The 27,301-nt window shown below is 47.3% G+C and overlaps 1 protein-coding gene across 1 annotated transcript in view; it reads right to left on the bottom strand.

The window, feature by feature from the left end:
- Positions 1-26,228, bottom strand: part of OTULINL (OTU deubiquitinase with linear linkage specificity like) — a 180,780-nt gene extending 154,552 nt beyond the window's left edge. The window contains exon 1 of the mRNA XM_063922942.1: positions 25,925-26,228. Coding sequence (XP_063779012.1) covers positions 25,925-26,024 — 100 coding nt within the window. The 5' untranslated portion in view covers positions 26,025-26,228. The remainder of the gene's footprint in view (positions 1-25,924) is intronic.
- Positions 26,229-27,301: the final 1,073 nt, after the last annotated feature.

Here is a 27,301-nt window from a genome sequence, read left to right as displayed (position 1 = left end):
TCTTCGAAGAAGAATCATCATTTCGGCCATTACCTTGGTAAAGACCCGGGGTGCCGTGGACAATCCAAACGGCAGCGTCTGAAACTGATAGTGACAGTTCTGCACCACGAACCTGAGGTACCCTTAGTGAGAAGGGCAAATTTGGGACATAGAGGTAAGCATCCCTGATGTCCCGGGACACTATATAGTCCCCTTCTTCCTGGTTCGTTATCACTGCTCTGAGTGACTCCATCTTGATTTGAACCTTTGTAAGTGTTCAAAAAATTTTTTAGAATAAGTCTCACCAAGCCTTCTGGCTTCAGTACCACAATATAGTGTGGAATAATACCCCTTTTCTTGTAGTAGGAGGGGTAATTTAATTATCACCTGCTGGGAATACAGCTTGTGAATTTTTTCCCATACTGCCTCCTTGTCGGAGGGAGACCTTGGTAAAGCAGACTTCAGGAGCCTGCGAAGGGGAAACGTCTCGACATTCCAATCTGTACCCCTGGGATACTACTTGTAGGATCCAGGGGTCCTGTACGGTCTCAGCGCCATGCTGAGAACTTGTCAGAAGCGGTGGAACGCTTCTGTTCCTGGGAATGGGCTGCCTGCTGCAGTCTTCTTCCCTTTCCTCTATCCCTGGGCAGATATGATCTTATAGGGACGAAAGGACTGAGGCTGAAAAGACGGTGTCTTTTTCTGCAGAGATGTGACTTAGGGTAAAAACGGCGGATTTTCCAGCAGTTGCCGTGGCCACCAGGTCCGATGGACCGACCCCAAATAACTCCTCTTCCTTTATACGGCAATACACCTTTGTGCCGTTTGGAATCTGCATCACCTGACCACTGTCGTGTCCATAACATCTTCTGGCAGATATGGACATCGCATTTACTCTTGATGCCAGAGTGCAAATATCCCTCTGTGCATCTCGCATATATAGAAATGCATCCTTTAAATGCTCTATAGTCAATAAAATACTGTCCCTGTCAAGGGTATCAATATTTTTAGTCAGGGAATCCGACCAAGCCACCCCAGCTCTGCACGTCCAGGCTGAGGCGATCGCTGGTCGCAGTATAACACCAGTATGTGTGTATATACTTTTTATGATATTTTCCAGCCTCCTGTCAGCTGGTCCTTGAGGACGGCCCTATCTATAGACGGTACCGCCACTTGTTTTGATAAGCGTGTGAGCGCCTTATCCACCCTAAGGGGTGTTTCCCAACGCGCCCTAACTTCTGGCGGGAAAGGGTATACCGCCCATAATTTTCTATCGGGGGGAACCCACGCATCATCACACACTTTATTTAATTTATCTGATTCAGGAAAAACTACGGTAGTTTTTTCACATCCCACATAATACCCTCTTTTGTGGTACTTGTAGTATCAGAAATATGTAACACCTCCTTCATTGCCTTTAACGTGTGGCCCTAATAAGGAATACGTTTGTTTATTCACCGTCGACACTGGATTCAGTGTCCCTGTCTGTGTCTGTGTCGACCGACTAAAGTAAACGGGCGTTTTAAAACCCCTGACGGTGTTTTTGAGACGTCTGGACCGGTACTAATTGTTTGTCGGCCGTCTCATGACGTCAACCGACCTTGCAGCGTGTTGACATTATCACGTAATTCCCTAAATAAGCCATCCATTCCGGTGTCGACTCCCTAGAGAGTGACATCACCATTACAGGCAATTGCTCTGCCTCCTCACCAACATCGTCCTCATACATGTCGACACACACGTACCGACACACAGCACACACACAGGGAATGCTCTGATAGAGGACAGGACCCACTAGCCCTTTGGAGAGACAGAGGGAGAGTTTACCAGCACACACCAAAAACGCTATAATTATATAGGGACAACCTTATATAAGTGTTTTCCCTTATAGCATCTTTTTTATATATTTCTAACGCCAAATTAGTGCCCCCCCTCTCTGTTTTAACCCTGTTTCTGTAGTGCAGTGCAGGGGAGAGCCTGGGAGCCTTCCCTCCAGCCTTTCTGTGAGGGAAAATGGCGCTGTGTGCTGAGGAGATAGGCCCCGCCCCTTTTTCGGCGGCCTCGTCTCCCGCTCTTAACGGATTCTGGCAGGGGTTAAATATCTCCATATAGCCTCCGGAGGCTATATGTGAGGTATTTTTAGCCAAAATAGGTATTCATTTGCCTCCCAGGGCGCCCCCCTCCCAGCGCCCTGCACCCTCAGTGACTGCCGTGTGAAGTGTGCTGAGAGGAAAATGGCGCACAGCTGCAGTGCTGTGCGCTACCTTTAGAAGACTGAGGAGTCTTCTGCCGCCGATTCTGGACCTCTTCTTACTTCAGCATCTGCAAGGGGGCCGGCGGCAAGGCTCCGGTGACCATCCAGGCTGTACCTGTGATCGTCCCTCTGGAGCTGATGTCCAGTAGCCAAGAAGCCAATCCATCCTGCACGCAGGTGAGTTCACTTCTTCTCCCCTAAGTCCCTCGTTGCAGTGATCCTGTTGCCAGCAGGACTCACTGTAAAATAAAAAACCTAAGCTAAACTTTTCTAAGCAGCTCTTTAGGAGAGCCACCTAGATTGCACCCTTCTCGGCCGGGCACAAAAATCTAACTGGCTTGGAGGAGGGTCATAGGGGGAGGAGCCAGTGCACACCACCTGATCGGAAAGCTTTACTTTTGTGCCCTGTCTCCTGCGGAGCCGCTATTCCCCATGGTCCTTTCAGGAACCCCAGCATCCACTAGGACGATAGAGAAATATATATATATATATATATATATATATATATTGCACCAATATTTCTGTGCCCCCCCCCTTTTTTGCACCCTGATATTTATTCAGAAGTGTGAGGAAGGACCAGCGTGTCTGCATAGAAAATGGCGCTGAGCTGTGTGAGCTGAGAGGACTAAGCCCCGCCCCCTCAATGGCACGCTTCAGTCCCGCTTTTTTCAATTAAATCTTTATACTGGCAGGGGTTAGGACAGTGCCTAGGCACCTATGTTCCCTCTTGCCAGTCTTATTTTTGAGGTTTATATGCTGCCCAGGGCGCCCCCCCAGCACCCTGCACCCTGAAGTGCTGTTGTGTGTGGGAGCATGGCGTGCAGCGTGCGATCGCTGTGCGGTACCTCTTGAGCCGTCACTGAAGTCTTTTTCTTCTACTACTCACCTGTATTCTGACTTCTGGCTCTGCAAGGGGGGTGACGGCCGGCTCTGGGAATGAGCCCCTAGGCGTACCTAGTGATCAAACCCTCAGGAGCTAATGGTGTCCTGTAGCCAAAGAAGCAGAGCCTTGAAACTCACAGAAGTAGGCGTGAGTTCTCTCCCCTAAGTCCCACGAAGCAGGGAGACTGTTGCCAGCAGTTCTCCCTGAAAATAAAAAACCTAACAATAGTCTTTTCAGAAAAACTCAGTAGAGCTACTCAGAGTGCTTCCAGTCTCCCTGGGCACAATTCTAAACTGGAGTCTGGAGGAGGGGCATAGAGGGAGGAGCCAGTTCACACCCATTCAAAGTCTTTAAGTGCCCATGTCTCCTGCGGATCCCGTCTATACCCCATGGTTCTTGATGTGACCCCAGCATCCTCTAAGACGTATGAGAAATAAAATGACTGATAGTAGCATACATATGTATTATCAAATACACATTCTGCAACATACATTGTGCAACACAGATTGTTGGACTGCACGTCTTCATGCATTGGTCTAAAGCTAGGTACACAACTGAGATATCTGCCGACCGAGCAGCTGATTCAGGTAAGCATATACACTTACCGACTGGCACAAAAAATGGTCCTGACGTCATAGCTGGGCAGACCACCCGTACATACAGCCATATGCACTGATATATCTGCAGATATATTGGGCATCGACTGTGCTGCAGGGCTGACATACATGTCTGAACGATGTAGTTCACAGACGTATCGGATGTTCACACCTACAGACCCACAAGCAATATATATTATCCATTCTCTCAAACGGATGATATATCGCCCAGTGGGTACCCAGCTTATCTGTGTGGACAAGATCATATGGGACAGTTGAGACTGATTTATTATGCAGGGCCATGTGCTGTGACCTTTTTTTCCTGTTAGTGTAAATGCAACTTAAACTTTATATGGATCATTGGTGTACATTTGCAATATGGAAATACATATTTTACATCGGAAAACACCAGCTGTACATTGAATAATACATGAGGCCCAGTTTACCTAAAAAAAAAAAAAAGTAAAAAAATGTAGTAAGGTTGGTCTTTTCATTAGGTAAATTACAGGCTAATTTTAGTACTGTATAAGAATTGTACAGTTAGCCATTAAGTGATTTCTTTGTATTAAAACAAAGCATAACTTGGATAATATGGCATTAGAACACCTGGGGGCATATTTATGAAATAATATCTTTTTGGAGCTATAAATGTAAATATTAAGTATTCCCCAGATGTAAGAAAAAGGGATAGGTTTCTACGGGTGGTGGTGCTGCGCTACCGGATTTCCTACACACACTATTTTATTTGTGTTAGGGAATTGAGGGCAATGCGATCACTTTATTTCTCACTGATTGCCGAGACAGACTCCTATTGGAGAACATGTCCCGGTGACTCATAAATATTACATCTGGCCAATTAAAGATTTGTTATTGCCACAAATTCGTCAATAAGAAATCTTTATTTTGGGGGGCTGGCTGCAAATAATAATAAATACAGTATATCCCGTGTTGAGCTGAACAGCTTTGTTGTAAAAACAACTTATCGGTGTATTGTAAAATAAATTATGAGAAAGTAAGAAAGAAAGAAAATTAAAGGATGTGTAGAGTTAAAGGGTCTGATTCATGTTTGTAGGTAAAGCAAAAAAGCAAGCATTGGGACAAAACCATGTTGCACTGCTGGTGGGGCAAATGTAACATGCAGAGAGCATTAGATTTGGGTGGGGTGTGTCCAAAATGAAATCTAAATTGCAGTGTAAAAATAAAGCTGTCTAACATTTGTGGGCTACATGCAAAAGCAGACAGTATTTACTGTGCACAGAAAATATATAAATGTTTTTTGCTCCTCTTGCATGGCAACATGATCTGTTCCAGACACAAAGTTATTGTACATGCTTTCTTTTGCCTTATTTACAAACATGAATCAGGCCCAATTAACGAGAAGGATTGTTAACTTTTTGCCATCAACACTGGAATAGATTGAATTCAGTTTGGACATCATATAGAAAAAAATAAGATTTTACTCACCGGTAAATCTATTTCTCGTAGTCCGTAGTGGATGCTGGGGACTCCGTAAGGACCATGGGGATTAGCGGCTCCGCAGGAGACTGGGCACAACTAAAGAAAGCTTTAGGACTACCTGGTGTGCACTGGCTCCTCCCACTAAGACCCTCCTCCAGACCTCAGTTAGGATACTGTGCCCGGAAGAGCTGACACAATAAGGAAGGATTTTGAATCCCGGGTAAGACTCATACCAGCCACACCAACCACACCGTATAACTCGTGATACTATACCCAGTTAACAGTATGATAACAACTGGGCCTCTCAACAGATGGCTCAACAATAACCCTTTAGTTAGGCAATAACTATATACAAGTATTGCAGACAATCCGCACTTGGGATGGGCGCCCAACATCCACTACGGACTACGAGAAATAGATTTACCGGTGAGTAAAATCTTATTTTCTCTAACGTCCTAAGTGGATGCTGGGGACTCCGTAAGAACCATGGGGATTATACCAAAGCTTCCAAACGGGCGGGAGAGTGCGGATGACTCTGCAGCACCGAATGAGCAAACTCTAGGTCCTCCTCAGCCAGGGTATCAAACTTGTATACTCTTGCAAGAGTGTTTTAACCCGACCAAGTAACAGCTCGGCAAATTTGTAAAGCCGAGACCCCTCGGGCAGCCGCCCAAGAAGAGCCCACTTTCCTCGTGGAATGGGATTTCACAGATTTAGGGTGCAGCATTCCCGCCGCAGAATGTGCAAGTTGAATCGTGCTACAGATCCAGCGAGCAATAGTCTGCTTAGAAGCAGGAGCACCCAGCTTGTTGGGTGCATACAGGATAAATAACGAGTCAGTTTTCCTGACTCCAGCCGTCCTGGAAACATATACTTTTCAGGGCCCTGACTACGTCCAGAAAACTTGGAATCCTCCAAGTCCCAAGTAGCCGCAGGCACCACAATAGGTTGGTTCACATGAAAAACTGATACCACCTTAGGAAGGAATTGGGAACGAGTCCTCAATTCCGCCTTATCCATATAAAATACAGATAAGGGCATTTGTATGACAAAGCCGCCAATTCTGATACACGCCTGGCCGAAGCCATGGCCCACAGCATGACCACTTTCCACGTGAGGTATTGTAGCTCCACGGATTTAAGTGGCTCAACTCAATGCGACTTCAGGAAATCCAACACTACGTTGAGATCCCACGGTGCCACTGGAGGCACAAACGGGGGTTGACTATGCAGCACTCCCTTAACAAAAGTCTGAACTTCAGGCAGTGAAGCCAGTTCTATTTTGGAAGAAAATCGATAGAGACGACATCTGGACCTTAATGGAACCCAATTTTAGGCCCATAGTCACCTCTGACTTGTAGGAAGTGCAGAAAGCGACCTAGCTGAAATTCCTCCTTTGGGGCCTTACTGGCCTCACAGCACGCAACATATTTCCGCCATATGCGGTGATAATGGTTTGCGTTCACTTCTTTCCTAGCTTTAAATAGCGTAGGGATAACTTCCTCCGGAATGCCCTTTTCCTTCAGGATCCGGCGTTCAACCGCCATGCCGTCAAACGCAGCCGCGGTACGTCTTGGAACAGACAGGCCCCCTGCTGCAGCAGGTCCTGTCTGAGCGGCAGAGGCCATGGGTCCTCTGAGATCATTTCTTGGAGTTCTGGGTACCAAGCTCTTCTTGGCCACCCGGAACAATGAGTATAGTTCTTACTCCTCTCCTTCTTATTATTCTCATTACCCTGGGTATGAGAGGCAGAGAAGGGAACACATACACCGACTGGTACACCCACGGTGTTACCAGAGCGTCCACAGCTATCGCCTGAGGGTCCCTTGACCTGGCGCAATATCTTTGTAGCTTTTTGTTGAGGCGGGATGCCATCCTGTCCACCTGTGGCCTTTCCCCACGGTGTACAATCATTTGGAAGACTTCTGGATGAAGTCCCCACTCTCTCGGGTGGAGGTCGTATCTGCTGAGAAAGTCTGCTTCTCAGTTGTCCACTCCGGGAATGAACACTGCTGACAGTGCTAACACATGATTTTCCGCCCATCGGAGAATCCTTGTGGCTTCTGCCATCGCCATCCTGCTTCTTGTGCCGCCCTGTCGGTTTACATGAGCGACCGCCGTGATGTTGTCTGACTGGATCAGCACCGGCCCGTGTTGAAGCAGGGGTCTAGCCTGACTTAGGGCATTGTAAATGGCCCATAGTTCCAGAACATTTATGTGTAGGGAAGTCTCCTGACTTTTCCATAGGCCTTGGAAGTTTCTTCCCTGTGTGACTGCCCCCCAGCCTTGAAGGCTGGCATCCGTGGTCACCAGGACCCAGTCCTGTATGCCGAATCTGCGGCCCCCTAGAAGATGAGCACTCTGCAGTCACCACCACAGCGACACCCTGGCCCTTGGAGACAGGGTTATCCGCCGATGCATCTGAGAATGCGACCCGGACCACTTGTCCAACAGATCCCACTGGAAGATCCTTGCATGGGACTTGGCGAATGGAAATTCTTTGTAAGAAGCTACCATCTTTCCCAAGGCTCGCGTGCATAGATGCACCGATACCTGTATTTGTATTAGGAGGTCTCCGTCTAGAGACGCCAACTCCTTGGACTTCTCCTCCGGGAGAAACCCTTTTTATCCTGTTCTGTGTCCAGAACCATACCCAGGAACAGCAGACGCGTCGTAGGAACCAGCTGTGACTTTGGAATATTCAGAATCCAGCCGTGCTGTTGTAGCACTTCCCGAGATAGTGCTACTCCGACGAACAACTGCTCCCTGGACCTCGCCTTTATAAGGAGATCGTCCAAGTACGGGATAAGTACTTCGGCCATTACCTTGGTAAATACCCTCGGTGCCGGGGACAGACCAACGGCAACTTCTGGAATTGGTAATGACAATCCTGTACCACAATTTTGAGGTACACCTGGTGACGAGGGTAAATAGGGACATGCAGGTAAGTATCCTTGATGTCCAGTGATACCCTGAAATTTTCCAGGCTTGCAATAATTGCCCTGAGCGATTCCATTTTGAACTTGAACCTTCGTATATAAGTGTTCAAGGATTTCAATTTTAGAATGGGTCTCACCGAACCGTCTGGTTTTGGTACCACAACATTTTGGAATAGTAACCCCGGCCTTGTTGAAGGAGGGGTACCTTGATTTCACCTGCTGGAAGTACAGCTTGTGAATTGCCGCCAGTACTACCTTTCTCCGAGGGCAGCAGGCAAGGCTGATGTGAGGCAACGGCGAGGGGGAGTCGTCTCGAACTCCAGCCTGTATCCCTGTGATACTACTTGCAGAACCTAGGGATCCACCTGTGGGCAAGCCCACTGATCCCTGCAGTTCCCGAGACGCGCCCCCACCGCACCTGTCTCCACCTGTGGAGCCCCAGCGTCATGCGGTGGACTCAGAGGAAGCGAGGGAAGATATTTGATCCTGGAACTGGCTGACTGGTGCAGCTTTTTCCTTCTTCCCTTGTCTCTGTGCAGAAAGGAAGCGCCTTTGACCCGCTTGCTTTTCTGAAGCCGAAAGGACTGTACCTGAAAATACGGTGCTTTCTTTAGGCTTTTGTGAGGAAACCTGAGGTAAAAATTTTTCTTCCCAGCTGTTGCTGTGGATGCGAGGTCCCAGAGACCATCCCCATACAATTCCTCACCCTTATAAGGCAGAATCTCCATGTGCCTTTTAAATGCAGCATCACCTGTCCACTGCCGGGTTTCTACTACCCTCCTGGCAGAATGGACATTGCATTAATTCTGGATGCCAGCCGGCAAATATCCCTCTGTGCATCCTTTATATATAAGACAACGTCTTAAATATGCTCAATGTTAGCAAAATATAATCCCTGTCTTAGCATATTAATATTATCTGACAGGGTGTCAGACCACGCTGCAGCAGCACTATTTATGCTGAGGCAATTGCAGGTTTCAGTATATAACCTGAGTGTGTAAATACAGACTTCAGGATCGCCTCCTGCTTTTTATCAGCAGGTTCCTCAAGGTGGCCGTATCCTAAGACGGCAGTGCCACCTTTTGACAAACGTGTGAGCGCCTTATCCACCCTAAGGGATATCTCCCAACGTGACCTATCCTCTGGCGGGAAAGGGTACGTCATCAGTAACTTTTTAGAAATTACCAGTTTCTTATCGGGGGAAACCACGCTTCTTTACACACTGCATTCATTCATCTGATGGGGGCACAAAACAGTGGCTGTTTTTTCTCCCCAAAAATAAAACCCCTTTTATGTGGTACTTGGGTTCATGTCAGAAAATGCGTAACACATTTTTCATTGCCGAGATCATGTAACGGATGTTCCTAGTGGATTGTGTATATGTCTCAACCTCGTCGACACTGGAGTCAGACTCCGTGTCGACATCTGTGTCTGCCATCTGAGGTAACGGGCGTTGTTTGAGCCCCTGATGGCCTTTGAGACGCCTGGGCAGACGCGGGCTGAGAAGCCGGCTGTCCCACAGCTGTTACGTCATCCAGCCTTTTATGTAAGGAGTTGACACTGTCGGTTAATACCTTCCACCTATCCATCCACTTTGGTGTCGGCCCCACAGGGGGCGACATCCCATTTATCGGCCTCTGCTCCGCCTCCACGTAACCTTCCTCATCCAACATGTCGACACAGCCGTACGGACACACCGCACACACACAGGGAATGCTCTGACTGAGGACAGGACCCCACAAAGTCCTTTGGGGAGACCGAGAGAGAGTATGCCAGCACACACCAGAGCGCTATATAATGCAGGGATTAACACTATAACTGAGTGATTTTTCCCCAAATAGCTGCTTGTATACATATATTGCGCCTAAATTTAGTGCCCCCCCTCTCTTTTTAACCATTTGAGCCTGAAAACTACAGGGGAGAGCCTGGGGAGCTGTCTTCCAGCTGCACTGTGAAGAGAAAATGGCGCCAGTGTGCTGAGGGAGAAGCCCCGCCCCCTTTTCGGCTGACTTTCTCACGCTTTTTCTGTGATACTGGCAGGGGTAATTTTACATCTATATAGCCTCTGGGACTATATATGATGTATATTTTGCCAGCCAAGGTGTTATTTATTGCCCTCAGGGCGCCCCCCCCCAGCGCCCTGCACCCATCAGTGACCGAAGTGTGAGGTGTACATGAGGAGCAATGGCGCACAGCTGCAGTGCTGTGCGCTACCTTGGTAAAGACAGAAGTCTTCTGCCGCCGATTTTCCGGACCTTCTTCGTGCTTCTTGCTCTGTAAGGGGGACGGCGGCGCGGCTCCGGGAACGAACACCAAGGTCGGGTCCTGCGGTCGATCCCTCTGGAGCTAATGGTGTCCAGTAGCCTAAGAAGCCCAAACTACCACCTGTTAGGTAGGTTCGCTTCTTCTCCCCTTAGTCCCTCGCTGCAGTGAGTCTGTTGCCAGCAGATCTCACTGAAAATAAAAAACCTAAATATACTTTCTTTCTAGGTGCTCAGGAGAGCCCCTAGTGTGCATCCAGCTCGGCCGGGCACAAGAATCTAACTGAGGTCTGGAGGAGGGTCTTAGTGGGAGGAGCCAGTGCACACCAGGTAGTCCTAAAGCTTTCTTTAGTTGTGCCCAGTCTCCTGCGGAGCCGCTAATCCCCATGGTCCTTACGGAGTCCCCAGCATCCACTTAGGACGTTAGAGAAATAGGTAATAAATAAATAAATTAAATTACACCTATTTTTCTGGCATTTATTACAGTCACCTACTGTAGTGTCACCCCTAAAATGAAGCGCTAAATTTATTTCACGACTTCTAGTGGTATACTTATGTATGCAATAAGTATAGTAAGGGTAATATTTACTAAAGCGGAGGTTTTCAGAAGTTGAGATGTTGCCAATAGCAATCAATATTTATCTGGCACTTTCTAGAAGATAATAGCTAGAATTTGATTGGTTGCCATGGGCAACATTTCCACTTCTGAAAACCCGCACTTTAGTGACTATACCCCTATGTGTGTAAATGGTAAATGTGTTAGGGGACAAATGTATCAGGGACAGTGTGTGTGTGGGGGGGACAGCGAGTAGTTTTTAATCACATCCTAATACATGCATAAAACAAATCCCTGCTTCATTCATATCCTTTAAGAAGAAAAAGTTTATTTTAAAATAAATATCTGCAGTTATGAAATCTACCATCTGAATTCCAGCCAAGATTGCTGCTTTAGGTCACATGTTGTACTGTAAATCATGTTTTGGAAGAAGTACATACTGTACATGTCTAGAAGACTATCAGCAGCTGGATCCCATAGACATATTCACATCTCAATCTGATATAAATTTTGGTTATAAAGTAAGGCATAATTGCATTTTAAAATAATAATTTTCCATGATTCCATTATTTTTTACACATCAAGACCATATATGACAAGATAAAAAAGATACATTTATTTTGACATTCTTCAATAATATAAATATTTGCAGCAGCATACTTTTAACTTCAATAGCATTGCTGACCAGTAACAGCCATCTCTGAGCACTGACCTAATCAATCTGATAGAGTGAGAAAATAAGATTTTACTTACCGATAAATCTATTTCTCGTAGTCCATAGTGGATGCTGGGACTCCGTAAGGACCATGGGGATATAGCGGCTCCGCAGGAGACAGGGCACAAAATAAAAGCTTAAGGATCAGGTGGTGTGCACTGGCTCCTCCCCCTATGACCCTCCTACAAGCCTCAGTTAGGATACTGTGCCCGGACGAGCGTACATAATAAGGAAGGATATTGAATCCCGGGTAAGACTCATACCAGCCACACCAATCACACCGTACAACTTGTGATCTGAACCCAGTTAACAGTATGATAAACGCAAAGGAGCCTCTGAAAAGATGGCTCACAACAATAATAACCCGAATTTTTGTAACAATAACTATATACAAGTATTGCAGACAATCCGCACTAGGGATGGGCGCCCAGCATCCACTACGGACTACGAGAAATAGATTTATCGGTAAGTAAAATCTTATTTTCTCTAACGTCCTAGTGGATGCTGGGACTCCGTAAGGACCATGGGGATTATACCAAAGCTCCCAAACGGGCGGGAGAGTGCGGATGACTCTGCAGCACCGAATGAGAGAACTCCAGGTCCTCCTCAGCCAGGGTATCAAATTTGTAGAATTTAGCAAACGTGTTTGCCCCTGACCAAGTAGCTGCTCGGCAAAGTTGTAAAGCCGAGACCCCTCGGGCAGCCGCCCAAGATGAGCCCACCTTCCTTGTGGAATGGGCTTTTACTGATTTTGGCTGTGGCAATCCTGCCACAGAATGTGCAAGCTGAATTGTACTACAAATCCAACGAGCAATCGTCTGCTTAGAAGCAGGAGCACCCAGCTTGTTGGGTGCATACAGGATAAACAGCGAGTCAGATTTTCTGACTCCAGCCGTCCTGGAAACATATATTTTCAAGGCCCTGACAACGTCAAGCAACTTAGAGTCCTCTAAGTCCCTGGTAGCCGCAGGTACCACAATAGGTTGGTTCATGTGAAATGCAGAAACCACCTTAGGTAGAAATTGAGGACGAGTCCTCAATTCCGCCCTGTCAGAATGAAATATCAAGTAAGGGCTTTTATATGATAAAGCCGCCAATTCTGACACACGCCTGGCTGAAGCCAAGGCTAACAGCATCGACACCTTCCATGTGAGATATTTTAAGTCCACAGTGGAAAGTGGTTCAAACCAATGTGACTTTAGAAAACTCAACACCACATTGAGATCCCAAGGTGCCACTGGAGGCACAAAAGGAGGCTGTATGTGCAGCACCCCTTTTACAAATGTCTGAACTTCAGGTACTGAAGCCAGTTCTTTCTGGAAGAAAATCGACAGGGCCGAAATTTGAACCTTAATGGACCCTAATTTTAGGCCCATAGACAGTCCTGTTTGCAGGAAATGAAGGAAACGACCCAGTTGAAATTCCTCTGTAGGGGCCTTCTTGGCCTCACACCACGCAACATATTTACGCCAAATGCGGTGATAATGTTTTGCGGTTACGTCCTTCCTGGCTTTGACCAGAGTAGGGATGACTTCTTCTGGAATGCCTTTTTCCCTCAGGATCCGGCGTTCAACCGCCATGCCGTCAAACGCAGCCGTGGTAAGTCTTGGAACAGACAAGGCCCCTGCAGTAGCAGGTCCTTTCTTAGAGGTAGAGGCCACGGTTCGTCCGTGAGCATCTCTTGAAGTTCCGGGTACCAAGTCCGTCTTGGCCAATCCGGAACCACGAGTATAGTTCTTACTCCTCTCCTTCTTATGATTCTCAGTACTTTTGGTATGAGAGGCAGAGGAGGGAACACATACACTGACTGGTACACCCACGGCGTTACCAGAGCGTCCACTGCTATTGCCTGAGGGTCCCTTGACCTGGCGCAATATCTGTCCAGTTTTTTGTTTAGACGTGACGCCATCATGTCCACCTTTGGTTTTTCCCAACGGTTTACAATCAGGTGGAAGACTTCTGGGTGAAGTCCCCACTCTCCCGGGTGAAGGTCGTGTCTGCTGAGGAAGTCTGCTTCCCAGTTGTCCACTCCCGGAATGAATACTGCTGACAGTGCTATCACATGATTTTCCGCCCAGCGAAGAATCCTTGCAGCTTCTGCCATTGCCCTCCTGCTTCTCGTGCCGCCCTGTCTGTTTACGTGGGCGACTGACGTGATGTTGTCCGATTGGATCAACACCGCCTGACCCTGAAGCAGAGGTTTTGCTTGACTTAGGGCATTGTAAATGGCCCTTAGTTCCAGAATGTTTATATGAAGAGACGTTTCCAAGCTTGACCACAGGCCCTGGAAATTCCTTCCCTGTGTGACTGCTCCCCAGCCTCTCAGGCTGGCATCCGTGGTTACCAGGATCCAATCCTGAATGCCAAATCTGCGGCCCTCTAGTAGATGAGCACTCTGCAGCCACCACAGGAGAGACACCCTTGTCCTTGGCGACAGGGTTATCCGCTGATGCATCTGCAGATGCGATCCGGACCATTTGTCCAGTAGATCCCACTGAAATGTTCTTGCATGGAATCTTCCGAATGGAATCGCTTCGTAAGAAGCCACCATTTTCCCCAGGACCCTCGTGCACTGATGCACTGAGACCTGTCCTGGTTTTAGGAGGTTCCTGACTAGCTCGGATAACTCCCTGGCCTTCTCCTCCGGGAGAAACACCTTCTTCTGGACTGTGTCCAGAATCATTCCTAGGAACAGTAGACGTGTCGTTGGAATCAGCTGCGATTTTGGAATATTTAGAATCCACCCGTGCTGACGTAACACTACCTGAGATAGTGCTACTCCGACTTCTAACTGTTCCCTGGATCTTGCCCTTATCAGGAGATCGTCCAAGTAAGGGATAATTGAAATGCCTTTTCTTCGTAGAAGAATCATCATTTCGGCCATTACCTTGGTAAAGACCCGAGGTGCCGTGGACAATCCAAACGGCAGCGTCTGAAACTGATAATGACAGTTTAGTACTACAAACCTGAGGTACCCTTGGTGAGAAGGGTATATCGGGACGTGGAGATAAGCATCTTTGATGTCCAGAGACACCATATAGTCCCCTTCTTCCAGGTTCGCTATCACTGCTCTGAGTGACTCCATCTTGAATTTGAACCTTTTTATGTAAGTGTTCAAGGATTTCAGATTTAAAATTGGTCTCACCGAGCCGTCCGGCTTCGGTACCACAAACAGCGTGGAATAATACCCCTTTCCTTGTTGCAGGAGGGGTACCTTGATTATCACCTGCTGGGAATACAGCTTGTGAATGGCTTCTAGAACTGCCTCCCTGTCGGAGGGAGACTTTGGTAAAGCAGACTTCAGGAAACGATGAGGGGGAAACGCCTCGAATTCCAGTTTGTACCCCTGCGATACTACCTGTAGAATCCAGGGATCCACTTGCGAGTGAGCCCACTGCGCGTTGAAATTTTTGAGACGGGCCCCCACCATATCTGAGTCTGCTTGTAAAGCCCCAGCGTCATGCTGAAGACTTGGCAGAAGCAGGGGAGGGCTTCTGCTCTTGGGAAGCGGCTGCATGGTGCAGTCTTTTTCCTCTTCCTCTGCCCCGGGGCAGAAAGGAGTGGCCTTTTGCTCGCTTGTACTTATGGGAACGAAAGGACTGAGATTGAAAAGACGGTGTCTTTTTTTGCTGATGTGGAGTGACCTGGGGTAAAAAGGTGGATTTTCCAGCCGTTGCCGTGGCCACCAGGTCCGATAGACCAGCCCCAAATAACTCCTCCCCTTTATACGGCAATACTTCCATGTGCCGTTTGGAATCCGCATCCCCTGACCACTGTCGCGTCCACAACGCTCTTCTGGCAGAGATGGACATAGCACTTACTCTTGATGCCAGGGTGCAAATATCCCTCTGTGCATCACGCATATATAATAATGCATCCTTTAAATGTTCTATAGTTAACAAAATATTGTCCCTATCCAGGGTATCAATATTCTCAGTCAGGGAATCCGACCATGCGACTCCAGCACTGCACATCCAGGCTGAGGCGATTGCTGGTCGCAGTATAACACCAGTATGTGTGTATATACTTTTTAGGATATTTTCCAGCCTTCTATCAGCTGGTTCTTTGAGGGTAGCCGTATCAGGAGACGGTAACGCTACTTGTTTAGATAAACGTGTGAGCGCCTTATCTACCCTAGGGGGTGTTTCCCAACGCGCCCTAACCTCTGGCGGGAAAGGATATAATGCTAATAATTTTTTAGAAATTAGCTGTTTTTTATCGGGAGAAACCCACGCTTTTTCACACACCTCATTTATTTCCTCTGACTCAGGAAAAAATATTGGTAGTTTTTTCTCACCCCACATAATACCCTTCTTTGTGGTACTTGTAGTGTCAGAAAGGTTCAATGCCTCTTTCATTGCCGTGATCATGTAACGTGTGGCCCTACTGGACATTACGTTTGTCTCGTCACCGTCGACACTAGACTCAGTATCTGTGTCAGGGTCTGTGTCGACCCACTGAGGTAACGGGCGTTTTAGCGCCCCTGACGGTGTCTGAGACGCCTGGACAGGCACTAACTGATTTGCCGGCTGTCTCATGTCGTCCACAGTTTTTTGCAAATTGCTGACATTATCACTTAATTGTTTAAATACAATCATCCAGTCAGGTGTCGACTCCCTAGGGGGTGACATCACCAACGCAGGCAACTGCTCCGCCTCCACATAATTTTCCTCCTCATACATGTCGACACACGCGTACCGACACACAGCACACACACACCGGGAATGCTCTGATAGAGGACAGGACCCCACTTAGCCCTTTGGAGAGACAGAGGGAGAGTCTGCCAGCACACACCCAGCGCTATATATATATACAGGGATAACCTTATATAAGTGTTATTCCCTTATAGCTGCTGTTAATTATTGTTATTTGCTGCCAACAATGCCCCCCCTTCTCTTTTTTACCCTGATTCTGAAGCAGGACTGCAGGGGAGAGTCAGGGAGCCGTCCTTCCAGCGGAGCTGTGAGGGAAAATGGCGCTTGTGTGCTGAGGAGATAGGCTCCGCCCCTTCACGACGTCCTTATCTCCCGCTTTTTTGTGTAAAATGGCAGGGGATTAAAATACATCCATATAGCCCAGGAGCTATATGTGATGTATTCTGTTTTGCCACCTAAGGTTTTCTGTTATATTGCGTCTCAGGGCGCTCCCCCCCCAGCGCCCTGCACCCTCAGTGACCGGAGTGTGAAGTGTGCTGAGAGCAATGGCGCACAGCTGCGGTGCTGTGCGCTACCTTAGTCTGAAGACAGGATGTCTTCTGCCGCCGATTTCACCGGACATCTTCGTCTCTTCTGGCTCTGTAAGGGGGACGGCGGCGCGGCTCCGGTGACCCATCCAGGCTGAACCTGTGATCGTCCCTCTGGAGCTAGTGTCCAGTAGCCTAAGAAACCCGATCCACTCTGCACTCAGGTGAGTCCGTTTCTTCTCCCCTTAGTCCCACGATGCAGTGAGCCTGTTGCCAGCAGGACTCACTGAAAATAAAAAAAACTAACTAAACTTTTATTCTAAGCAGCTCAGGAGAGCCACCTAGATTGCACCCTTCTCGGCCGGGCACAAAAATCTAACTGAGGCTTGGAGGAGGGTCATAGGGGGAGGAGCCAGTGCACACCACCTGATCCTTAAGCTTTTATTTTGTGCCCTGTCTCCTGCGGAGCCGCTATATCCCCATGGTCCTTACGGAGCCCCAGCATCCACTAGGACGTCAGAGAAAATACAGTATTGTGAAAATAAAAACTTTATTATGCTAGAACAGAGAGAGTACAGTCGGCCAAGATACAGCTGGATTTTAAAAAGGAACAGCTGCAGCTTTGCCAGGCAAGACAGGGTCATTCATATGTGTACACTGTGGATTACGGCGTGCAGCTAGGCAACATTTTATAGATGAGTGCAGCATTACAATAAGTACCAGCCTGCACTCATGGTGATTGCTGCCACTTGTGTTTGCACACACTCTGTAACTCCTACAGATGGGACACCCACGTGTACAGTATCAATCGACTTCTGTTAATACAACTGTTCTAGGACTCCTGTGCTTTTTTAAATAAAATAAAAAGTGGGAGATCCACGTGACCGTTACAGTAATTGGTTCAGGTTATAAAATTTGCCAGCTACTTCACTTTGGTGTCAAATAATAATGTAAAATGTAAAACGCTCTAGATCACTAATCTTAATATTAAATGTAAATGTAAACTTTACAGTTGCTTTAGAGAACTTGAAATACTCAAAACTAGATTTGCTATATAACGAATTACAAATGACTGTATTGTATTTCTCTCTAATATCAGAAGTTTTCTGGGTAAAAAGTTATCTGTAATGTTTGCCAATAAGATTAAAATGAAGGCTGCAATATATACCCCCAAGTTTATCGAAACTATATCAACTTTGTATACAGTGTATTAATGAATGCTAGAAATTGTTCTTTAATATAAGTCCATTTGTATTTTAATGCTAAGTAGTTATGTGCATGCAGTGTGAATTGAGGGGAAAATGGTCCTAAACAGTATTCTTTTGGATTATTCAATGTATGCAGATTTAGCTGGTGTGCCCCAAGAGTATGGGGCCCATACATCTGCAACTGACTGACACAATTCCTCTTTCTGTCGACGGCTGGCTTGGGTAATCAGGTGGAAATACAACATGTTGGATTTCACGACACACTGCTTCCGTCCAAAATTGGTCCGCATTGTCAAATCGGGATTTTGACATGTATTGCATTGGGGAATCGTAGAACTGATGTATGGCCCATATAAAGTAAGTGAGAAATTGTAATACTATAATTATAAACGTATAAGTCATCACTATCTGGCTACATAGCCCTGTGAGCAAAGAGGACAGCAACTCTCTTCAGCATAGAAATTACATTAATACATTACATTAATATGCAGGATTAAGATAATTTGTAGGAGATTTAGCAAACTTGGAAAGCTATAAAGTGGAAAGAGATAAAGTACAAACCAATATACTTCTATTGCTGGGTACACACTGTAAAGGGGGGTACACACCTAGAGGTGTGCTAAGCGATCTATCACAGACCACTCAGCACACATCTCTGCCCCACTCAGCACTCAGCGCGATGTGTGCTGAGCGAGTGGGGGGACACGGGGAGGGCGCTCAGTTCACACAGCGGTGCATGCAGGCACAATCTAGAACTGGCGATAGCAACGCGCAGGGCAGCGCATCGCTATCGCTATGGGCATACACACGGAGTGTTCCGTGCTTAACTTAGAAATTAAGCACGGATCTCTCAGTGTGTACCCCCCTTAAGTACCCAGCAACAGCATGATGAGACGCCACAATACATTTGGCAAAAATAAGAATTTACTTACCGATAATTCTATTTCTCGGAGTCCGTAGTGGATGCTGGGGTTCCTGAAAGGACCATGGGGAATAGCGGCTCCGCAGGAGACAGGGCACAAAAAAGTAAAGCTTTTACCAGATCAGGTGGTGTGCACTGGCTCCTCCCCCTATGACCCTCCTCCAGACTCCAGTTAGGTACTGTGCCCGGACGAGCGTACACAATAAGGGAGGCAATTTGAATCCCGGGTAAGACTCATACCAGCCACACCAATCACACCGTACAACTTGTGATCTAAACCCAGTTAACAGTATGATAACAGAAAGAGCCTCTTAAAGATGGCTCCTTAACAATATAACCCGAATTTGTTAACAATAACTATGTACAGTATTGCAGATAATCCGCACTTGGGATGGGCGCCCAGCATCCACTACGGACTCCGAGAAATAGAATTATCGGTAAGTAAATTCTTATTTTCTCTATCGTCCTAAGTGGATGCTGGGGTTCCTGAAAGGACCATGGGGATTATACCAAAGCTCCCAAACGGGCGGGAGAGTGCGGATGACTCTGCAGCACCGAATGAGAGAATTCCAAGTCCTCTTTTGCCAGGGTATCAAATTTGTAGAATTTTACAAACGTGTTTTCCCCCGACCACGTAGCTGCTCGGCAGAATTGTAATGCCGAGACCCCTCGGGCAGCCGCCCAAGATGAGCCCACCTTCCTTGTGGAATGGGCCTTAACAGATTTAGGCTGTGGCAGGCCTGCCACAGAATGAGCAAGTTGAATTGTGTTACAAATCCAACGAGCAATCGTCTGCTTAGAAGCAGGGGCACCCAACTTGTTGGGTGCATATAGTATCAACAGCGAGTCAGATTTTCTGACTTCAGCCGTCCTTGAAATGTATATTTTTAAGGCTCTGACAACGTCCAACAACTTGGAGTCCTCCAAGTCGCCAGTGGCCGCAGGCACCACAATAGGTTGGTTCAGGTGAAACGCTGATACCACCTTAGGGAGAAAATGCGGACGAGTCCTCAGTTCTGCCCTATCCGAATGGAAGATTAGATAAGGGCTTTTATAAGATAAAGCCGCCAATTCAGATACTCTCCTGGCGGAAGCCAGGGCCAGTAACATAGTCACTTTCCATGTGAGATATTTAAAATCCACCTTTTTCAATGGTTCAAACCAATGGGATTTGAGGAAATCTAAAACTACATTTAGATCCCACGGTGCCACCGGAGGCACCACAGGAGGCTGTATATGCAGTACTCCTTTAACAAAAGTCTGTACCTCAGGAACTGAGGCCAATTCTTTTTGGAAGAATATTGACAGGGCCGAAATTTGAACCTTAATAGATCTCAATTTGAGACCCATAGACAATCCTGATTGTAGGAAATGTAGGAAACGACCCAGTTGAAATTCCTCCGTCGGAACACTCCGATCCTCGCACCACGCGACATATTTTCGCCAAATGCGGTGATAATGTTTCGCGGTGACTTCCTTCCTTGCCTTAATCAAGGTAGGAATGACTTCTTCTGGAATGCCTTTCCCTTTTAGGATCTGGCGTTCAACCGCCATGCCGTCAAACGCAGCCGCGGTAAGTCTTGAAAGAGACAGGGACCCTGTTGTAGCAGGTCCCTTCTCAGAAGTAGAGGGCACGGGTCGTCCGTGACCAACTCTTGAAGTTCCGGGTACCAAGTCCTTCTTGGCCAATCCGGAGCCACTAGTATTGTTCTTACTCCTCCTCACCGTATAATCTTCAATACCTTTGGTATGAGAGGCAGAGGAGGAAACACATATACTGATTTGTACACCCAAGGTGTTACCAGTGCGTCCACAGCTATTGCCTGTGGATCTCTTGACCTGGCGCAATACTTGTCCAGTTTCTTGTTGAGGCGAGACGCCATCATGTCTACCATTGGTCTTTCCCAACAGTTTATTAGCATGTGGAAGACTTCTGGATGAAGACCCCCCTCTCCCGGGTGAATATCGTGTCTGCTGAGGAAGTCTGCTTCCCAGTTGTCCACGCCCGGGAAGAACACTGCTGACAGTGCTATTACGTGATTCTCCGCCCAGCGAAGAATGTTGGCAGCTTCTGCCATTGCACTCCTGCTTCTTGTGCCGCCCTGTCTGTTTACATGGGCGACCGCCGTGATGTTGTCCGACTGAATCAACACCGGTTTTCCTTGCAGGAGTGGTTCCGCCTGGCTTAGAGCATTTTAGATTGCTCTTAGTACCAGAATGTTTATGTGAAGAGACTTTTCCAGGTTCGTCCATACCCCCTGGAAGTTTCTTCCTTGTGTGACTGCTCCCCAACCTCTCAGGCTGGCGTCCGTGGTCACCAGGATCAAATCCTGTATGCCGAATCTGCGGCCCTCCAATAGATGAGCCTTTTGCAACCACCACAGAAGATATACCCTTGTCCTTGGCGACAGGGTTATTCGCAGGTGCATCTGAGGATGCGACCCTGACCATTTGTCCAACAGATCCCTTTGGAAAATTCTTGCATGGAATCTGCCGAATGGAATTGCTTCGTAAAAAGCCACCATTTTTCCCAGGACTCTTGTGCATTGATGTACAGACACCTTTCCTGGTTTTAGGAGGTTCCTGACAGGTCGGATAACTCCTTGGCTTTTTCCTCGGGAAGAAAAACCTTTTTCTGAACCGTGTCCAGAATCATCCCTAGGAACAGCAGACGTATCGTCGGAAAACAGCTGCGATTCTTGGAATATTTAGAATCCAGTCGTGCCGTCGAAGAACTACTTTAGATAGTGCTCTTCCGACCTCCAACTGTTCTCTGGAACTTGCCCTTTTTAGGTCGTGCAAGTAAGGGATAATTTAGATGCCTTTTTTCTTTGAAGAAACATCTTTTCGGCCATTACCTTGGTAAAAAGGCCCGGGGTGCCGTGGATAATTCAAACGGCATCGTCTGAAACTGATATTGACAGTTCTGTACCACGAACCAGAGGTACCCTTGATGAGAAGGACCAAATTTGGACATGGAGGTAATCCTTGATGTCCAGGGACACCATATAGTCCCCTTTTTTCCGGTTCGCTATCACTGCTCTGAGTGACTTTATCTCGATTTGAACCTTTTATGTAAGTGTTCAAAACATTTTAGATTTAGACTATGTGTCACCAAGCCGTCTGGCTTCAGTACCACAATATAGTGTGGAAAAATAATACCCTTTTCCTTGTCGTAGGAGGGGTACTTTGATTATCACCTGCTGGATATACAGCTTGTGAATTGTTTCCAATGCTGCCTCCCTGTCGGAGGGAGCCGTTGGTAAGGCAGACTTCAGGAACCTGCGAGGAGAAGATGTCTCGACTCTCCAATCTTTACCCCTGGGATAATACTCGTACGATCTAGGGGTCAACTTGCGAGTGATCCCACTGCGCCCTGAGACTCTTGAGACTACCCCCCCACCTTGAGTCCGCTTGCACGGCCCCAGCGTCATGCTGAGGACTTGGCAGACGCGGTGGAGGGCTTCTTTTCCTGGGAAAGGGCTGCCTGCTGCAGTCTACTTCCCTTACCTCTATGTCTGGGCAGATATGACTGGCCTTTTGCCTGCATGCCCTCATGGGAAAGGAAAGATTGAGGCTGAAAAGACGGTGTCTTTTTTAGCTGAGATGTAACTTGGGGTAAAAAAGGTTGGATTTCCCAGCTGTTGCTGTGGTCCCCAGGTCCGATGGACCGACCCCCAAATAACTCCTTCCCTTTATACAGCAATACTTCCATCTGCCGTATGGGATCTGTATCACCTGACCACTGTCGTGTCCCTGACATCTTCTGGGAGATATGGACAACGCACTTATCTTGATGCCAGAGAGCAAATATCCCTCTGTGCATCTCACATACATATATATAGAATGCATCCTATTAAATGCTCTACATGAATAAAATATTTTCAGTCAGGGAATCCGACCAAGCCAACCCAGCACTGCATCTCCAGGCTGATGGCGATCGCTGGTCGCAGTATAACCACCGTATGTGTGTATATACTTTTTAGGATATTTTTCCAGCTTCCTATCAGCTGGCTCCTTGAGGGCGGCCGTATCTGGAGACGGTAACGCCACTTGATAAGCGTGTGAGCGCCTTATCACCCTAAGGGGTGTTTCCCAACGTACCCTAATTTCTGGCGGGAAAGGGTATAACGCCAATATTTGCTATCGGGGTAACCCTACGCATCATCACACACTTCATTTTATTTTATCTGATTCAGGAAAAACTACAGGTAGTTTTTTCACTCCCACATAATACCCTTTCTTGTGGTACTTGTAGTATCAGAAACACGTAACACCTCCTTCATTGCCCTTAACGTGTGGCCCTAATGAGAAATACGTTTGTTTATTCACCGTCGACACTGTATTCAGTGTCCGTGTCTGTGTCTGTGTCGACCGACTGAGGTAAATGGGCGTTTTTAAAACCCCTGACGGTGTTTCTGAGACGCCTGGACCGGTCCTAATAGATTGTCGGCCGTCTCATGTCGTCAACCGACCTTGCAGCGTGTTGACATTCTCACGTAATTCTCTAAATAAGCCATCCATTCCGGTGTCGACTCCCTAGAGAGTGACATCACCATTACAGGCAATTTCTCCGCCTCCTCACCAACATCGTCCTCATACATGTCGACACACACGTACCGACACACAGCACACACACCGGGAATGCTCTGACAGAGGACAGGACCCACTAGCCCTTTGGGGAGACAGAGGGAGAGTCTGCCAGCACACACCAAAAACGCTATAATTATATAGGGACAACCTTATATAAGTGTTTCTCCCTTATAGCATCTTTTATATATATACAATATCGCCAAAATCATTGCCCCCCCTCTCTGTTTTAACCCTGTTTCTGTAGTGCAGTGCAGGGGAGAGCCTGGGAGCCTTCTCTCCAGCTTTTCTGTGAGAGAAAATGGCGCTGTGTGCTGAGGAGATAGGCCCCGCCCCTTTTTCGGCGGGCTCGTCTCCCGCTATTTTTGAAGTTAGGCAGGGGTTAAATATCTCCATATAGCCTCTGTGGGCTATATGTGAGGTATTTTTTGCCTCTAATAAGGTTTTTATTTGCCTCTCAGAGCGCCCCCCCCAGCGCTCTGCACCCTCAGTGACTGTTGTGTGAAGTGTGCTGAGAGGAAAATGGCGCACAGCTGCAGTGCTGTGCGCTACCTTTATGAAGACTCAGGAGTCTTCAGCCGCCGATTTTGGACCTCTTCTCTCTTCAGCGTCTGCAAGGGGGCCGGCGGCGCGGCTCCGGTGACCATCCAGGCTGTACCTGTGATCGTCCCTCTGGAGCTAGTGTCCAGTAGCCAAGCAGCAAATCCACTCTGCACGCAGGTGAGTTCACTACTTCTCCCCTAAGTCCCTCGTTGCAGTGATCCTGTTGCCAGCAGGACTCACTGTAAAGTAAAAAACCTAAGCTAAACTTTCTCTAAGCAGCTCTTTAGGAGAGCCACCTAGATTGCACCCTTCTCGTTCGGGCACAAAATCTAACTGGAGTCTGGAGGAGGGTCATAGGGGGAGGAGCCAGTGCACACCACCTGATCTGGTAAAAGCTTTACTTTTTTGTGCCCTGTCTCCTGCGGAGCCGCTATTCCCCATGGTCCTTTCAGGAACCCCAGCATCCACTTAGGACGATAGAGAAATACATTTAAAATGCTGGCCGTCATTCCCTTGGTTGTTCCATTGGGCATGCAGCACACCCAATAGGACGAACCAGGGAACGACCTGTGGCAGCGCACGATAGCAGGAACACACTAAGCGATGTGGCCGGTATATTGTTCCTATCTGCATCGGGACATTATATAGTCTGATGAATCGCCTAGTGTGTACCTGGCATAACTGTCATTATACAGGCTGTTTGAAAAATGACCGGCACCAATTCATTTCATACTTTGTATCTCTCTCCACATTACTGTATCTCTCTCCAAGCATAGATAAATCTCCCGCTATATATGGATGGATGTTACTATATCGTAGTGCATGCATTCCTCTCAGTAGTACCTGCTAGACGGACCTCAAGCACAAGGACACAATTTTGGATAACTGGTTGCTCCTACTTGGTTTCTGTATAGGGTATACTACACTGAAGTATTTAACTATAAAATACATACTATTTATGGTATATTCTATGTTTACATATTGACTAAACAATTTTGACATTTGTGGGTGCTGAATTCAAGACAATACAGTTCAATACACACATAACCCAGTAATCATTACTGTCTGTGGGGATCCGGTCTGAAGATCGACAGTGTCTAGGTCGACAATGTTTAGGTCGACCACTATAGGTCGACATTCACTAGGTCGACAGGGTCAGAAGGTCGACAGGATCAGAAGGTCGACATGTTCTAGGTCAACAGGTCAAAAGGTCAACATGAGTTTTTTTTTGTTTTTTTTTAATCTTTTTTTAACTTTTTCATACTTAACGATCCATGTGGACTACGATTGGAACGGTAATCTGTGCCGAGCGAAGGGGTAGCGGAGCGAGTCACCTTACCCGAATGCGAGGGGACACAGTGCACTAATTCGGCTTCCTGGTCACTCTACGAAGAAAACGACACCAAAAAAACAACAACCTGATGTCGACCTTTTGACCTGTCGACCTAGAGCATGTCGACCTTCTGACCCTGTCGACCTAGTGACTGTCGACATTGTGGTCGACATAAATATTGTCGACCTACACACTGTCGATCTAATGATCCACACCCCTGTCTGTGTTATGTGTGTATTTTACTATATTGTCTTGAATTCAGAACCCACAAAGTGCTGCAACAACAGTAACATTACTGAGTAATGTTACTGGTAATGTTACTGGTAACTTGCAAGAACCACAATCATCTGTCAGATGAGTAAATAAAATTGGGTGGTAGGGAGGGGATGATGTATTAATCTGGGTGTTTACCTTTAACAACCATGCATAGTATCGACATAATAATGTGTGCCCCGTGTGAGGTGTAAGAAATACTACAGATGATGTCCTGCTGATGATTATATTACCTGCTGCAGAAGGCTGGGCTGGAGAGCCTGGCACGACGTGATGGCGGCGATAGGGCATTTCCTCCTTGTGGTTATTATCCCCTTGGCCTGACAGCGCCATGTGCCCCGCTGTGACTGTCCGCTGCTGCCGTATAGACAGAGATGCTGTGGTTAGCAGACAGCCCGGTGCCCGGTGTCAGGATATAACAAGTGTAATGCTGATGTACAGGACACCGTCGGCTCTCCAATACAGTACACACGTAAGTGCGAAGGCAGCAGTACCATAGGGCAGCAGTACCAGAGGGCAGCCGCAGCGACTAGTACAGTAACTTCCTAGTTTTAAAGTATTTCCCATCCCATCACGCGCTCATTCCCTTATTTCATTTTGCTCTACAGCCAATCACAGGAGCAGGGGCCGGTTTTCGTTCTGCAACACCCCTTGGTTATGTCCTATGTGGGTACATGTTCCATTACAGTATAAGGAGCAGCACAGTCCTCTGCCATGAAGGTGCAGCGCTGCTGGTCAAGAGATGCCCAATCACTACCCGGGCATCAAGGATTGTATGGTCTGCCCAGGCATCTCTGTAGCTGGCTATTACAGTTATCTGGTTATTGTGTATGTAAACTACATCACAGAGAAATAGGCAGCAGCAAACTACGGGGTTATCCAGGTTTGTTAGCAAACCAAAATAGTTAGCAATTGGGCAAAATCCATGTTGTAGGTGGGGCAGATATAACCTCTGCAGACAGATTTAGATTTGGGTGGGTTGTATTGTTTCTGTGCAGGGTAAATACTGCCTGTTTAATTTCTATACTGCAATTTAGGTTTCTGTTTGAACACACCCCACCCAAATCTAAAGCTGGCCATACACTTATCGTATACGAATGCACGGTTTTGATGCATCAAATGACGTATCTTGTGCATATTGTATACTTTTTATGGACCCTACGATGCGATGCGCGGCCCCGCGGGTCGTACATCGCATCAACTGATCATATGTGCTGCACATGTGATCAGTGGATCCGGGTAGGGGTCCATTGTGGATGGTATGATAGATTGTACAGTGCTGTGACAGCACCCTCCTCTGCCCTCTCCCCTCCCCCCACCCCCATATTAGTCATCTCACAGCACTCTCCCCTTGTCAATAAACACATGCACACATCACGCCCCCTCTTTCCTGCCAGCACCAGAAATACGTTCCCTCTTTATTCAGCTTTCTCCCCTGGCAAACGGCAGCCTTCCTTGTCACGATCGTTCATGTGCAGATGAGTTATTCATGGGGGTGGAGCTAGCACAGAGCGTCCAGGGGTTCGGAGAAGCATCCTGTGGCAAGAAGGTTTGCTGTGTCTGTCAGCGTAGTGTCCAGAGCATGGAGGCGCTACCAGGAGACAGGTCAG

The sequence above is a fragment of the Pseudophryne corroboree genome, chromosome 5 (genome assembly GCF_028390025.1).
Source record: "Pseudophryne corroboree isolate aPseCor3 chromosome 5, aPseCor3.hap2, whole genome shotgun sequence".
In the NCBI taxonomy this organism is placed as follows: domain Eukaryota; kingdom Metazoa; phylum Chordata; class Amphibia; order Anura; family Myobatrachidae; genus Pseudophryne; species Pseudophryne corroboree.
This window is presented reverse-complemented; position numbering and strand designations above follow the sequence as displayed.